General features: G+C 47.5%; 1 protein-coding gene across 3 annotated transcripts in view; it reads left to right on the forward strand.

The window, feature by feature from the left end:
* The first annotated feature begins 277 nt into the window (after window positions 1-277).
* GALM (galactose mutarotase) overlaps window positions 278-13808 on the forward strand; it is a 77717-nt gene continuing 64186 nt past the window's right edge. The window contains exons 1-2 of one of the 3 annotated variants that reach the window (XM_063918001.1): window positions 278-475; window positions 1910-2114. In XM_063918001.1, the coding sequence (XP_063774071.1) occupies window positions 449-475; window positions 1910-2114 (232 nt within the window). In that variant the 5' untranslated portion in view covers window positions 278-448. Of the gene's footprint in view, window positions 476-868; window positions 944-1343; window positions 1404-1909; window positions 2115-13808 lie in introns of those variants that run through there. The other 2 variants (XM_063918002.1, XM_063918004.1) reach the window with 2 other exon arrangements.

A 13808-nucleotide genomic window follows, 5' to 3' on the forward strand; every position in this document is an offset into this window, starting at 1 on the left:
GGCAGTGGATGAGAGGGTGACAGGGAGATGCAGCGTGGCCCCTGGGTTCTGCACAGCGGCTGAATATTACATACACCTTCACATGTATGTGCTTAGCATTCCCCCTGCACAAAGTAGTCAGCGCTGCAGCCGCCGCTGCTTTATACCGTATTATTCCCTTTTAGTGATTTTTAATATAACATGATTATTATAGCAGTACAGAAAAGCAAATGCAGACTTGTGTAGCAGTGGGACGAGGAGTCGGGTGACTGGCATACACACAGAGCAGAGCTAGGGTAGTCAGACAAAGTGCACATAGTAATCGCTCTGTTCCTGACTGCTGTAGAATGAAGTTTGGCAGTGCTCAGCAGTGATAGGAGGCGGTGTCTGCCTTCCGCCCTCCCTCCTCCTACAGCTGCACACACACAGAGGAAGAAGTGACTGACCCAGTGTAACGCTGATCACATGGATGTGTGCTCCTGTCATTGGCATTCAGGTTCAGTATTTCCTGTTTTTCTCAGTTCATAATGGTGCAGATGTGCCTTATGATTTTTAATTCTTTCTCGGGGACATAGAACCCTGTTTGTCTAAATATCTGTACAAAGGTTGCAGTCCCCAGATGAATGAATAACTAATTTGTGTGATTATTTTACCAAAGGGTTCATTGAAATGTTAACACATTCATGTATTTTAAGTGTTTGTTGTGCAGAAACACGCAGAACTTTGCATATATAACCTGACACTTTTGTTACCTATAATCTCATACCTCCCAACATGACCCTCTCCAGGAGGGACACAATGCTCTGCTTCTGGACTTTTTTCTTTATTTATGATTGTCTGCACCTGTGTTCAACAGATTAATGGATAAGAAAGGTGTTTCAGCACAGGTGATGGCAATCATAAATTAAGAGGAAAGTTCAGGAGCAGAGCATTCTGTCCCTCCTGGAGAGGGTCATTTTGGGAGGTATGTAATCTGTTTTCCATGCATCCTCTGTGACAGCAAAACTTAATTGGATTATAGGTCTGGCTACTTGTTGGGGCAAGAAATCCAGTTTGAGAGGCTTACCAGTCTCCCTTCCTCTGGTCACTCAGGGGGAGAGCCGAGATGTATTGTAGCAGCATGTATCGTGCTGCTATAGCGCTTCTTGCTTCGCACATATACACGCTGTAAGGGCAGATGACAATTTGTCTCATCCAGGTCCTTTCCACGAAGAGGAAATAGACACAACCACCAGTGCATACCTCCCAACATGACCCATTCCAGGAGGGTCAAAATACTCTGATCCTGGACTTCTGCCATCACCTGTGTTGAAATACCTTTCTTATCAATTAACTAGTTCAACACAGGAGACGGCAATCATAAATTAAGAGGGATGTCTAGGAGCAGAGCATTTTGTCCCTCTTGGAAAGGGTGATGTTGGGAGGTATGAGATCTGGCGATCCCCGCTGAGACCATGGCACACCAGCCTAGTGCTGATGCACTGTGTCTCACAGCCCGACCGGTTCCACTGGGCATGCGCAAGATCTCGCTAATATTGCAAGTTCTCCCGTGCAGCCTGGAGCCGGCAGCCACAACTGTCCGTGCTGTGGTGATGGGGTCATAATCGATAGCTGCAGCTGTCGGAACGGTCAGCGTCACTGACCATTCATACATTGTGTGGCACATCGGTGCGCTTAAAGATAGTGATAATGACATGGGCGCATAGTGCCCTGTCATTTACCACATGTCTACTCCAGGTACATAGAGGAGAAGCGCTATCAGCCCCCATAACGCCCTTTCATCTACCCCTCAGTGTAATAAAACCAGTTGCTGTTTCAACTTAAAATAGAGTAAAATAAGCCATTAGTATTTCCATGTTATACCAGGAGGTCAGTAGTACTGTGCATCATTAATATCTGATCTTTACTGACCATATCTTACACTTTGCAGTTACAGTTTACCAGAGCAATGACTTCGGTGACCACATCTGTGTTTGGGAACCTGCCCGGCGGAGGAACAGTGGAGACGTTTCATCTTGAGTCAGACTGCGTTAAGGCAGAAATAATTTCCTTTGGCTGTATCATAACTCGTTTACAAACGAAAGACAGAGATGGAAATTTCTCAGATATTGTCCTGGGGTTTGATGATTTAAATGGTGAGTTTCTATTTCTCTGATTTCTACCTCTAAGATCCATTTACAAACCACAAGGCTGCACTGCAAGTAGGCCTGTACAACCTGCGCCACATACAGGTTCTTGCTACTACCCCGGGAAAATGAATCTACGTACAGCACTGTGGGTTTACGGATCCCACGATGGACAGAGTGAAAACAGCACTTGAAAGTCCAATCCCTTACACACAGGGATAGTGCCCATTTATTAACTGAACTACTATTTATAAGAATGAAGCCTATCCATTCATAAAGGTCCTGTGATACAATCTTTAGGTTACACTTTTCCTTACCACCTCATTAGTAAATACTTACCCGCGTCTGTTTTCGGGTTCTCACTGTCGGGATACTGCAGTTGCTCATGTAACCGCCGGCGTTTCATACCCAACCCGTTCCAGACAAAGGGCTAGATGCATCATCGCTTGGAAGGTGATAAAATGGAGAGTGAAAAAGTACCAGCCAATCAGGTCCTAACTACCATGTCACATGCTGTGTTTGAAAAATGTCCGTTAGGAGCTGATTGGCTGGTACTTTTTTACTCTCCATTTTATCACTTTCCAAGCGATGATGCATCTGGCCCATAGTCATAGACTATCAATTCATTCTGCTGTGATGTATGATTGGGGGTAGGAACAGGAGCACGTATTCTCCTGGCTAAATGTGAGTAAAAGGCTTTGATCATTTGTTATGCTGAAAGTTTGGTGACTATTTGGAATGGTGAAAGCTTTGATATTCTTTCGAACAGTCCCAGAACAATGATTAGCTCTCCCTCATGGTGAGTAAGGGACAGCTTATTCACAGCCGGTGGCGTATCTATAATGGGTGCAGGGTGTACAGTGCACTCGGGCCCCTGGAGGGCCCACACCACACAACTAGCACCCATATTCTTCAATACTTGCACCTCCAGAGTAATGCATTGGCAATGCAGCACTGCATAGATCACCAAGAAAATGTTGCGGTGATCATTTTCCCGGAGATTTGCCCAAGCTCAATAGAAAAATTGCTGTGAAATGGCCCCTGCTCCATTTTCCCAGAGAACTGCGCAGTAGACTGGCCCAGCATCTGAGTCTATGCACTTGCACTGCTGGCTAGAGTGGAGGGGGCCCAGAGAGAGACTGCACACAGGCCCCCTCCTCTCTTGATATACCCCTGGTCACAGGCTTGGTGTTACAGAAATATCCCACCTGTTGCTATCGTAATGTTACATTATACTCACTTCCCCAGTGCCAAAAATACTCTTATTTTCTCTATCGTCCTAAGTGGATGCTGGGGTTCCTGAAAGGACCATGGGGAATAGCGGCTCCGCAGGAGACAGGGCACAAAAGTAAAGCTTTTACAGGTCAGGTGGTGTGTACTGGCTCCTCCCCCTATGACCCTCCTCCAGACTCCAGTTAGATTTTTGTGCCCGGCCGAGAAGGGTGCAATTCTAGGTGGCTCTCATAAAGAGCTGCTTAGAGAGTTTAGCTTAGGTTTTTTATTTTACAGTGATTCCTGCTGGCAACAGGATCACTGCAACGAGGGACAGAGGGGAGAAGAAGTGAACTCACCTGCGTGCAGGATGGATTGGCTTCTTGGCTACTGGACATGAAGCTCCAGAGGGACGATCACAGGTACAGCCTGGATGGTCACCGGAGCCACGCCGCCGGCCCCCTCACAGATGCTGAAGCAAGAAGAGGTCCAGAATCGGCGGCTGAAGACTCCTGCAGTCTTCTTAAGGTAGCGCACAGCACTGCAGCTGTGCGCCATTTTCCTCTCAGCACACTTCACACGGCAGTCACTGAGGGTGCAGGGCGCTGGGGGGGGGGGCGCCCTGGGAGGCAAATGAAAACCTTTAAAAAGGCTAAAAATACCTCACATATAGCCCCAGAGGCTATATGGAGATATTTACCCCTGCCTAAATGTACTAAATAGCGGGAGACGAGCCCGCCGGAAAAGGGGCGGGGCCTATCTCCTCAGCACACGGCGCCATTTTCTGTCACAGCTCCGCTGGTCAGGAAGGCTCCCAGGTCTCTCCCCTGCACTGCACTACAGAAACAGGGTATAACAGAGAGGGGGGGCAAAATAAATGGCTATATATATTAATATAAAAGCAGCTATAAGGGAGCACTTAATCATAAGGCTATCCCTGTCATATATAGCGCTTTTTTGGTGTGTGCTGGCAGACTCTCCCTCTGTCTCCCCAAAGGGCTAGTGGGTCCTGTCTTCGTATAGAGCATTCCCTGTGTGTCTGCTGTGTGTCGGTACGTGTGTGTCGACATGTATGAGGACGTTATTGGTGTGGAGGCGGAGCAATTGCCAAATATGAGGATGTCACCTCCTAGGGGGTCGACACCAGAATGGATGCCTTTATTTGTGGAATTACGGGATAGCGTCAACTCGCTTAAGCAGTCGTTTGCCGACATGAGGCGGCCGGACACTCAATTAGTGCCTGTCCAGGCGCCTCAAACACCGTCAGGGGCTGTAAAACGCCCCTTGCCTCAGTCGGTCGACACAGACCCAGACACAGGCACTGATTCCGGTGGTGAAGGTGACGAATCAACCGTATTTTCCAGTAGGGCCACACGTTATATGATTTTGGCAATAAAGGAGATGTTACATTTAGCTGATACTACAGGTACCACTAAACAGGGTATTATGTGGGGTGTGAAAAAACTACCAGTAGTTTTTACCGAATCAGAAGAATTAAATGACGTGTGTGATGAAGCGTGGGGTGCCCCGATAAAAAACTGCTAATTTCAAAGAAGTTATTGGCTTTATACCCTTTCCCGCCAGAGGTTAGGGAGCGCTGGGAAACACCTCCTAGGGTGGACAAAGCGCTAACACGCTTATCAAAACAAGTGGCGTTACCCTCTCCTGAGACGGCCGCACTTAAAGATCCATCAGATAGGAGGATGGAAAATATCCAAAAAGGTATATACACACATGCAGGTGTTCTACTACGACCAGCTATTGCGACTGCCTGGATGTGCAGTGCTGGGGTAGTTTGGTCAGAGTCCCTGATCGAAAATATTGATACCCTGGACAGGGACAATATTTTACTGTCGTTAGAACAAATAAAGGATGCATTTCTTTATATGCGTGATGCACAGAGAGATATCTGCACACTGGCATCACGGGTAAGTGCTATGTCCATTTCGGCCAGAAGAGCTTTATGGACACGACAGTGGACAGGCGATGCGTAGAGGAGTTATTTGGGGTCGGTCTATCGGATTGGTGGCCACGGCTACGGCCGGGAAATCCACCTTTCTACCTCAAGTCACTCTCCAACAGAAAAAGGCACCGACCTTTCAACCACAGCCCTTTCGTTCCTTTAAAAATAAGAGAGCAAAGGGCTATTCATATCTGCCACGAGGCAGAGGACGAGGGAAGAGACAGCAACAGGCAGCTCCTTCCCAGGAACAGAAGCCCTCCCCGGCTTCTACAAAAGCCTCAGCATGACGCTGGGGCTTCGCAAGCGGACTCGGGGGCGGTAGGCGGTCGTCTCAAGAATTACAGCGCGCAGTGGGCTCACTCGCAGGTAAATCCCTGGATCCTGCAGATAATATCTCAGGGGTACAGGTTGAAATTAGAGACAGAGCCACCTCGCCGTTTCCTGAAGTCTGCTTTACCAACGTCCCCCTCAGAAAGGGAGACGGTTTTGGAAGCCATTCACAAGCTGTATTCTCAGCAGGTGATAGTCAAGGTACCTCTTCTACAACAAGGGAAGGGGTATTATTCCACTCTTTTTGTGGTACCGAAGCCGGATGGCTCGGTAAGGCCTATTCTAAATCTGAAGTCCTTGAACCTGTACATAAAGAAGTTCAAGTTCAAGATGGAGTCACTCAGAGCAGTGATAGCGAACCTGGAAGAAGGGGACTTTATGGTATCCTTGGACATCAAGGATGCGTATCTCCACGTTCCAATTACCCCTCACACCAGGGGTACCTCAGGTTCGTTGTACAAAACTGTCACTATCAGTTTCAGACGCTGCCGTTTGGTTTGTCCACGGCACCTCGGGTCTTTACAAAGGTAATGGCCGAGATAATATTTCTTCTTCGAAGAAAAGGCGTATTAATTATCCCATACTTGGACGATCTCCTAATAAGGGCAAGGTCCAGAGAACAGCTAGAGATGGGTTTAGCACTATCTCAAGAGGTGCTAAAGCAGCACGGATGGATTCTGAATATTCCAAAATCCCAATTAATGCCGACAACTCGTCTGCTGTTCCTGGGGATGATTCTGGACACAGTTCAGAAAAAGGTTTTTCTTCCCGAAGAAAAAGCCAAGGAGTTATCTGACCTGGTCAGGAACCTCCTAAAACCAGGAAAGGTGTCTGTACATCAATGCACAAGAGTCCTGGGAAAAAATGGTAGCTTCTTACGAAGCAATCCCTTTCGGCAGATTCCATGCAAAGGGAGCTGCTGGACAAATGGTCAGGGTCGCATCTTCAGATGCACCTGCGGATAACCCTGTCGCCGAGGACAAGGGTATCCCTTCTGTGGTGGTTGCAGGAGGCTCATCTATTGGAGGGCCGCAGATTCGGCATGCAGGATTGGATCCTGGTGACCACGGATGCCAGCCTGAGAGGCTGGGGAGCAGTCACACAGGGAAAAAAATTTCCAGGGAGTGTGGTCGAGCCTGAAAAAGTCTCTTCACATAAGCATTCTGGAACTAAGAGCAATCTACAATGCTCTAAGCCAGGCGGAACCTCTGCTTCAAGGAAGACCGGTGTTGATCCAGTCGGACAACATCACGGCAGTCGCCCATGTAAACAGACAGGGCGGCACAAGAAGCAGGAGGGCAATGGCAGAAGCTGCCAGGATCCTTCGCTGGGCGGAGAATCACGTGATAGCACTGTCAGCAGTATTCATCCCGGGCGGGGACAACTGGGAAGCAGACTTCCTCAGCAGACACGACCTTCACCCGGGAGAGTGGGGACTTCATCCAGAAGTCTTCCACATGCTATTAAACCGTTGGGTAAAACCAATGGTGGACATGATGGCGTCTCGCCTCAACAAAACACTGGACAGGTATTGCGCCAGGTCAAGAGATCCGCAGGCAATAGCTGTGGACGCGCTGGTAACACCTTGGGTGTACCAGTCGGTATATGTGTTTCCTCCTCTGCCTCTCATACCAAAGGTATTGAGGATTATACGGCAAAGAGGAGTAAGACTAGTGGCTCCGGATTGGCCAAGAAGGACTTGGTACCCGGAACTTCAAGAGATGGTCACGGACGATCCGTGGCCTCTACTTCTGAGAAGGGACCTGCTTCAGCAGGGTCCTTGTCTTTTTCAAGACTTACCGCGGCTGCGTTTGACGGCATGGCGTTTGAATGCCAGATCCTAAAAGGAAAAGGCATTCCAGAAGAAGTCATTCCTACCTTGATAAAGGCAAGGTAGGAAGTCACCGCGAAGCATTATCGCCGTATTGGGCGAAAATATGTTGCGTGGTGCGAGCAGCGGAGTGCTCCGATGGAGGAATTTCAACTGGGTCGTTTTCCTACATTTCCTGCAATCAGGATTGTCTTTGGGTCTCAAATTGGGATCTATTAAGGTTCAAATTTCGGCCCTATCAATATTCTTCCAAAAAGAATTGGCCTCGGTCCCTGAGGTCCAGATTTTTATCAAAGGAGTACTGCATATACAGCCTCCTGTGGTGCCTAAGGTGGCACCGTGGGATCTAAATGTAGTTTTAGATTTCCTCAAATCCAATTGGTTTGAACCACTAAAGAATGTGGATTTGAAATATCTCACATGGAAAGTGACTATGTTACTGGCCCTGGCTTCGGCCGGGAGAGTATCTGAACTGGCGGCTTTGTTTTATAAAAGCACTTATTTAATTTTCCATTCGACATAGGGCAGAGCTGCGGACGCGTCCGCATTTTCTCCCTAAGGTGGTATCAGCGTTTCACCTGAACCAGCCTATTGTAGTGCCTGCGGCTACAGACGACTTGAAGGACTCCAAGTTGTTGGACGTTGTCAGAGCCTTAAAAATATACATTTAAAGGACGGCTGGAGTCAGAAAATCTGACTCGCTGTTTATACTGTATGCACCCAACAAGTTGGGTGCACCTGCTTCTAAGCAGTCGATTACTCGTTGGATTTGTAACAAAATTCAACTTGTACATTCTGTGGCAGGCCTGCCACAGCCTAAATCTGTTAAGGCCCATTCCGCAAGGAAGGTGGGCTCATCTTGGGCGGCTGCCCGAGGGGTCTCGGCATTACAACTCTGCCGAGCAGCTACGTGGTCAGGGGAGAACACGTTTGTAAATTTTTGCAAATTTGATACCCTGGCAAAGGAGGACCTGGAGTTCTCTCATTCGGTGCTGCAGAGTCATCCGCACACTCCCGCCCGTTTGGGAGCTTTGGTATAATCCCCATGGTCCTTTCAGGAACCCCAGCATCCACTTAGGACGATAGAGAAAATAAGAATTTACTTACCGATAATTCTATTTCTCGGAGTCCGTAGTGGATGCTGGGCGCCCATCCCAAGTGCGGATTATCTGCAATACTTGTACATAGTTATTGTTAACTAATTCGGGTTATTGTTTAGGAAGCCATCTTTCAGAGGCTCCTCTGTTATCATACTGTTAACTGGGTTTAGATCACAAGTTGTACGGTGTGATTGGTGTGGCTGGTATGAGTCTTACCCGGGATTCAAAATCCTCCCTTATTGTGTACGCTCGTCCGGGCACAGTACCTAACTGGAGTCTGGAGGAGGGTCATAGGGGGAGGAGCCAGTACACACCACCTGACCTGTAAAAGCTTTACTTTTGTGCCCTGTCTCCTGCGGAGCCGCTATTCCCCATGGTCCTTTCAGGAACCCCAGCATCCACTACGGACTCCGAGAAATAGAATTATCGGTAAGTAAATTCTTATTTTAGCAATATGTTTGTGACTTAAAATGAATGTTGTCCTGAAGAAGAAAATCACATGCAAACATAGGATTCAGCAGAATTCTGAAATAACACCCATACGATTGGTGCATTCCCAATTTAGTGTTTGGTGATTCAGATCTATATCGTGTTTCTCTAGAACAGACTGTATTACTGACACACCCTGGGAAACTGCCGTGGTGCGAGTTGATGCAGGCGCTGGCGGTGAGATTGCTGCGCTGTCTGAGAGGATCAGATCTCTTTCTCTGCAATAGAAACCTGCTTCCTCTATCTACTGTATATGTTCCCCTATGCTTGGACAGCTAGAAGGTTGCGATATTACTTCGGTGCTGTACATGTGTAAGCCAGGCTGTCTGCATGTACTGATAACATCAGTTATATAGGAAACATGTGCAGCGATAGTGACAGAGCTGATTGGTAGAACCCACTCATTCCGGAGTCTGTTAGGCAGAGCGAGAGCTAGTAGTAATAAAGCAGACTGCGTCTTTGTAACTGAACTCTCGCAACACTTGAAAGCTAATGATAACCGCAAACTAACAGATTTAAGAAAGCAACATGTGAAGTTATTACACAATATTTACAAAGGACAATAAACCTGTGTTAAGGTGCATACACACGGTGCGACCCGTGCGGTGGCCGATACAGATTATATTGATGCCGGAGGCATGAGCCTCCGACATAGACAGTATTGGCCCTGCCTACACCCACTATATTTAATTGAGATGCCGATTCCGCGGACCAGGCATCAGCATCGCAAGGTGCATACACATATTGCGATATGCACTATATTTACTTCCGACATGGATTATATAGTCCATATCAAAGGTAAAATCTCACCGTAGGTATGCACCTTTGGGAGTGGATATAGTATTTATTCTAGCTGGTACAATGTAAACAATAAATGTGAGTTTCAACAATACTTTAAGTGCCAAGAATATGTAGATGAAGGATATGTAGAAGCAACACCACCGTGTTAGGACCAAGATGAGGGAGTAAATAGCGTTTTACATGTAGAGCATTGTAGAGATAGTTGCCTGCTGCAAAAAGTGGTGAGCGTAACTGGGCAATACCTGCACACTGTTACGGCACATTTGCCAAGCAGGCAGCGCCATAGCATCTGGGGCTGCATTGTGCACAATGGCAAATGGACTCAAAGGAAAAGTCATATAACCTTATTTCTATGTTCTCCATTCTAATGCCTCCTCTTGTGTGACTGCACAGAATGTCATGTACCTACCCTTAGTTGTAGCCTGTTTTTGTGTAGCTCCTGCGTTCTTCTCGTTATAGAGGAAACCTTATTTTGTGCTCTTTTGCTCTGGAGACTTTCCCTGGCATCATAAACCTAGAGCCAGCTATTGTTTAGGTGGTTGGGCCTCTGCTTCCCTGCACACTCCCCCAGTGTCTGCTGTGCTGCCGCTTACTGCTGATTGGTCAGCACAGCTGGACCCCCTCACCCAGCGGCTGCAGACATTAGAAGCTGCTGGGGAAATGTAAATCAACATTACAATGGTCGTGATATTCCTGATGTTTGAAAAGATAAAGGTGGTTAAACACCAGGAGAAAAATGTGGAAGGGGGGTGAGGCCACTTGTGGCAATAGTACCGACCTGGGGAGAGGAGTGACCCCAGCAGATGGCACCTCTTCCATTGCAGGCTTCAGTGTTCTGCTGAAGACCCATCAAGATCAGACATACAAACGAGAAGTCTGGCTCAGTCTAGATCCCAGCTACAGGGAACTCCAGAGCAGAAAGGTTTGAGTTTGCTGCCTGCGTATATTTAGTGCGCTCTCTGTATCTGTTTTTTTTTTTTTTTCCAATGCAGTTTTGACCCAGCATCTCCTAGTGTGAGCTGTGTAAATCTACACCACTGTTTTATGTATTATACATACAGTATGTATGCACTGTATATTATCCATTGTATGGCACTGTACTGTATATACATTGTAATAGCATTCTCTTCTATCTAGAATAGATTATGCTTTATATTATCTGCACTGTTCTATCATATTATACAGGTATGGTGACAGCACTTACTTTATTTACATTGTTTACTATACTACCTGCACCAGTGTAGGATATTGTTCATATGTTGCAGTGTCGGACCAGAGCATAAAGGTCCACCTGGAAAACCAAAGGTTGGGGCCTACTTAATAGCATAGTGGGGGTATGGCCGGCATTGAGGGTAGAGATTACTACTTCAAAACATTGCTTAAATACAGTGCCTGATCAACCATTAGGATGATTAGACAGCAGCCTAGTTTAGCAGGTTTTTATGGGGTCTCCATGCAGGTGACAGCTAGGGAATACAATGAAGACCTATTACATCCCATATTGGCAGTAGCTGCACACACTTGATTAAAGAAGCTTGTTATCCAGCCGTTCCGATGCAGTGTTGCAGGAAGGGACTACCAGTTGTCTACCACAGCCATGTAGTGTACTGCTAAAAGCTTTACTCTATGTACATTGTGCTACAGAAGCCATCTGGGGGCCTGAAGAGCTGCATACAATTATCTGTAGTGTCTTCCTCTGAAGTGTATTAGCTTAGGGTGCCCGAGTCCCTTAATCAGGCCCACATTAAATATGCAGTAACAGTACTCATCAGTGATACATGCCGTTAGGTCTATTATTAATGCATGTCTTTTTTCTGAGCAGTTTGAGGTCAGATTAATGTATGTATTCCCAGTACTAAGGGCCTAATTCAGCATGGGTTGTAGGGGTGGTCTTCTGTTTGCCGGCGGTCGGGCTCCCGGCGCTCAGTATACCGGCGCCGGGAGCCCGACAGCCGGAATACCGACAATTATTTTCCCTCGTGGGGGTCCAAAATAGTGTGGCGCGCGTAGCGAGCCCGCAAGGGGCTCATTTGCGCTCGCCAAGCTGTCGGTAAGCCGGCGGTCGGGCTCCCGGCGCCGGGATGCTGGTCGCCGGGAGCCCGACCGCCGGCCAGCCGTAGTGAATCAAAATCGCACATCTACAACCCATTACACTGACGTGTGGGGGGACGCCCAGCACAGGACATGTCCGCCCCGCATGCCTGGTCCTGCCATCCCCCAACAAACATGCAAGCACATTGCACGACTGCTATGCTCTCATATGTTTAGGGTTGCCCTCTGCCTACGCAGCCTAGTAGCTAAGGAAGACGGCAACCCGTCATCTTTTGGGTCGCATCAGCTGTGTGTGACGTTACCCAGCCGCTGCAGCCCTCCCCGCAAATGTTCAGGATACGCTTGCGTTGTCCGGACCGTGCCCCCCCCAATGCCGCAATGCCACCCACGAAACGCAGACGCGCCACCCCCTCCAGCCCTGTGAACGCCTCTGCCTGTCAAACAAGGAAGAGGCGTTCGCGCATGTGAGCTGCCGTCGCATTTCACTGTGTGCACATGCGCAGTGCGGCTTCTGCGTATGCTGCAGAGGGCTTCTGCATGCAAACGCGTTCCATGCTGAATTAGGCCCTAAGTACGCATGTACAACAGACTAACCTACCCCCAATCTTACATGACCACTGTATGTGGATAAATTATGAAGTATTTATTAACATAAGCAAAGTGGTGGAATACACATTGGGGCATGCAGATCTAAATGTATTATTTTCAAAGCATTGGGCAGCTACCAGCCCCCTTAGTCTCCCCTAAGAACACCACTTCAGTGCTGTATGCACAGCATCGGGGGGCATCCGTTAGCAGGATACGCCTCACCACTCTACTGTGATCACTTTCACACTGTTCTTCCTAAAATGGGACAGTTGGGATATACACAGATGTATTTGAGGGATGCTGATAAATGATGAGCTAATCTTTTTAATGAATAATGAGACTTATACCTGAAATTAAGTGTTGTATCTGTTATATACTAACGACATTTACATTCCATATAATGTGAGGCATTATGGCTGTATGTAATTATATTTAGTCCAGTAAATCTCTGTCCACAAGAGTCCTAAAACTTACAAATGCAATCATTTTTATTTGAGGTATTTACATCCTTCTGTGTTTTTTATACAGATATAGAATAAGGAGATTTATGGTAATACTTACCATTGTTAAATCTCTTTCTGCGAGGTACACTGGTTTCCACAGGGAATAACATCGGGGTGTAGAGTTGGATCTTGATCCGAGGCACCAACAGGCTAAAGCTTTGACTGTTCCCAGGATGCACTGCACTGCCTCCTCTATAGCCCCCGCCTCCAGGCACTGGAGCTCAATTTTGTTAACCAGTCCAATGCAGTAGCAGGTAAGAGAGACGGTAGATGTTAATCACATAGACCCACATTCTCACGACAGGAGAAGGAACTAGCGGCTAATGCCATACAAACCCAAAGAAGCTAAGTGCGTCAGGGTGGGCGTCACGTGGAAACCAGTGTACCTCGCAGAAAGAGATTTAACAATGGTAAGTCTTACCATAAATCTCCTTTTCTGCAGCAGGGTACACTGGTATTCCACAGGGAATAACATCGGGGATGTCCTAAAGCAGTTCCTCATGGGAGGGGATGCACTGTAGCGGGCACAAGAACCCGGCGTCCAAAGGAAGCATCCTGGGAGGTGGAAGTATCAAAGGCATAGAACCTGATGAACGTGTTCACTGAGGACCAGGTAGCCGCCTTGCACAATTGTACAGTGGACGCGCCACGGCGGGCAGCCCAAGAAGGTCCAACAGACCGAGTAGAATGGGCCTTGATAGCTGCAGGAGCTGGGAGTCCAGCCTGCGCATAAGCTTGTGCAATCACCATTCTAATCCATCTGGCCAAAGTCTGCTTATTCGGAGGCCAGCCACTTTTGTGAAAACCAAAAAGTATAAAAAGAGAATCTGCTCT

The sequence above is a fragment of the Pseudophryne corroboree genome, chromosome 4, assembly GCF_028390025.1.
Source record: "Pseudophryne corroboree isolate aPseCor3 chromosome 4, aPseCor3.hap2, whole genome shotgun sequence".
NCBI classification, from domain to species: domain Eukaryota; kingdom Metazoa; phylum Chordata; class Amphibia; order Anura; family Myobatrachidae; genus Pseudophryne; species Pseudophryne corroboree.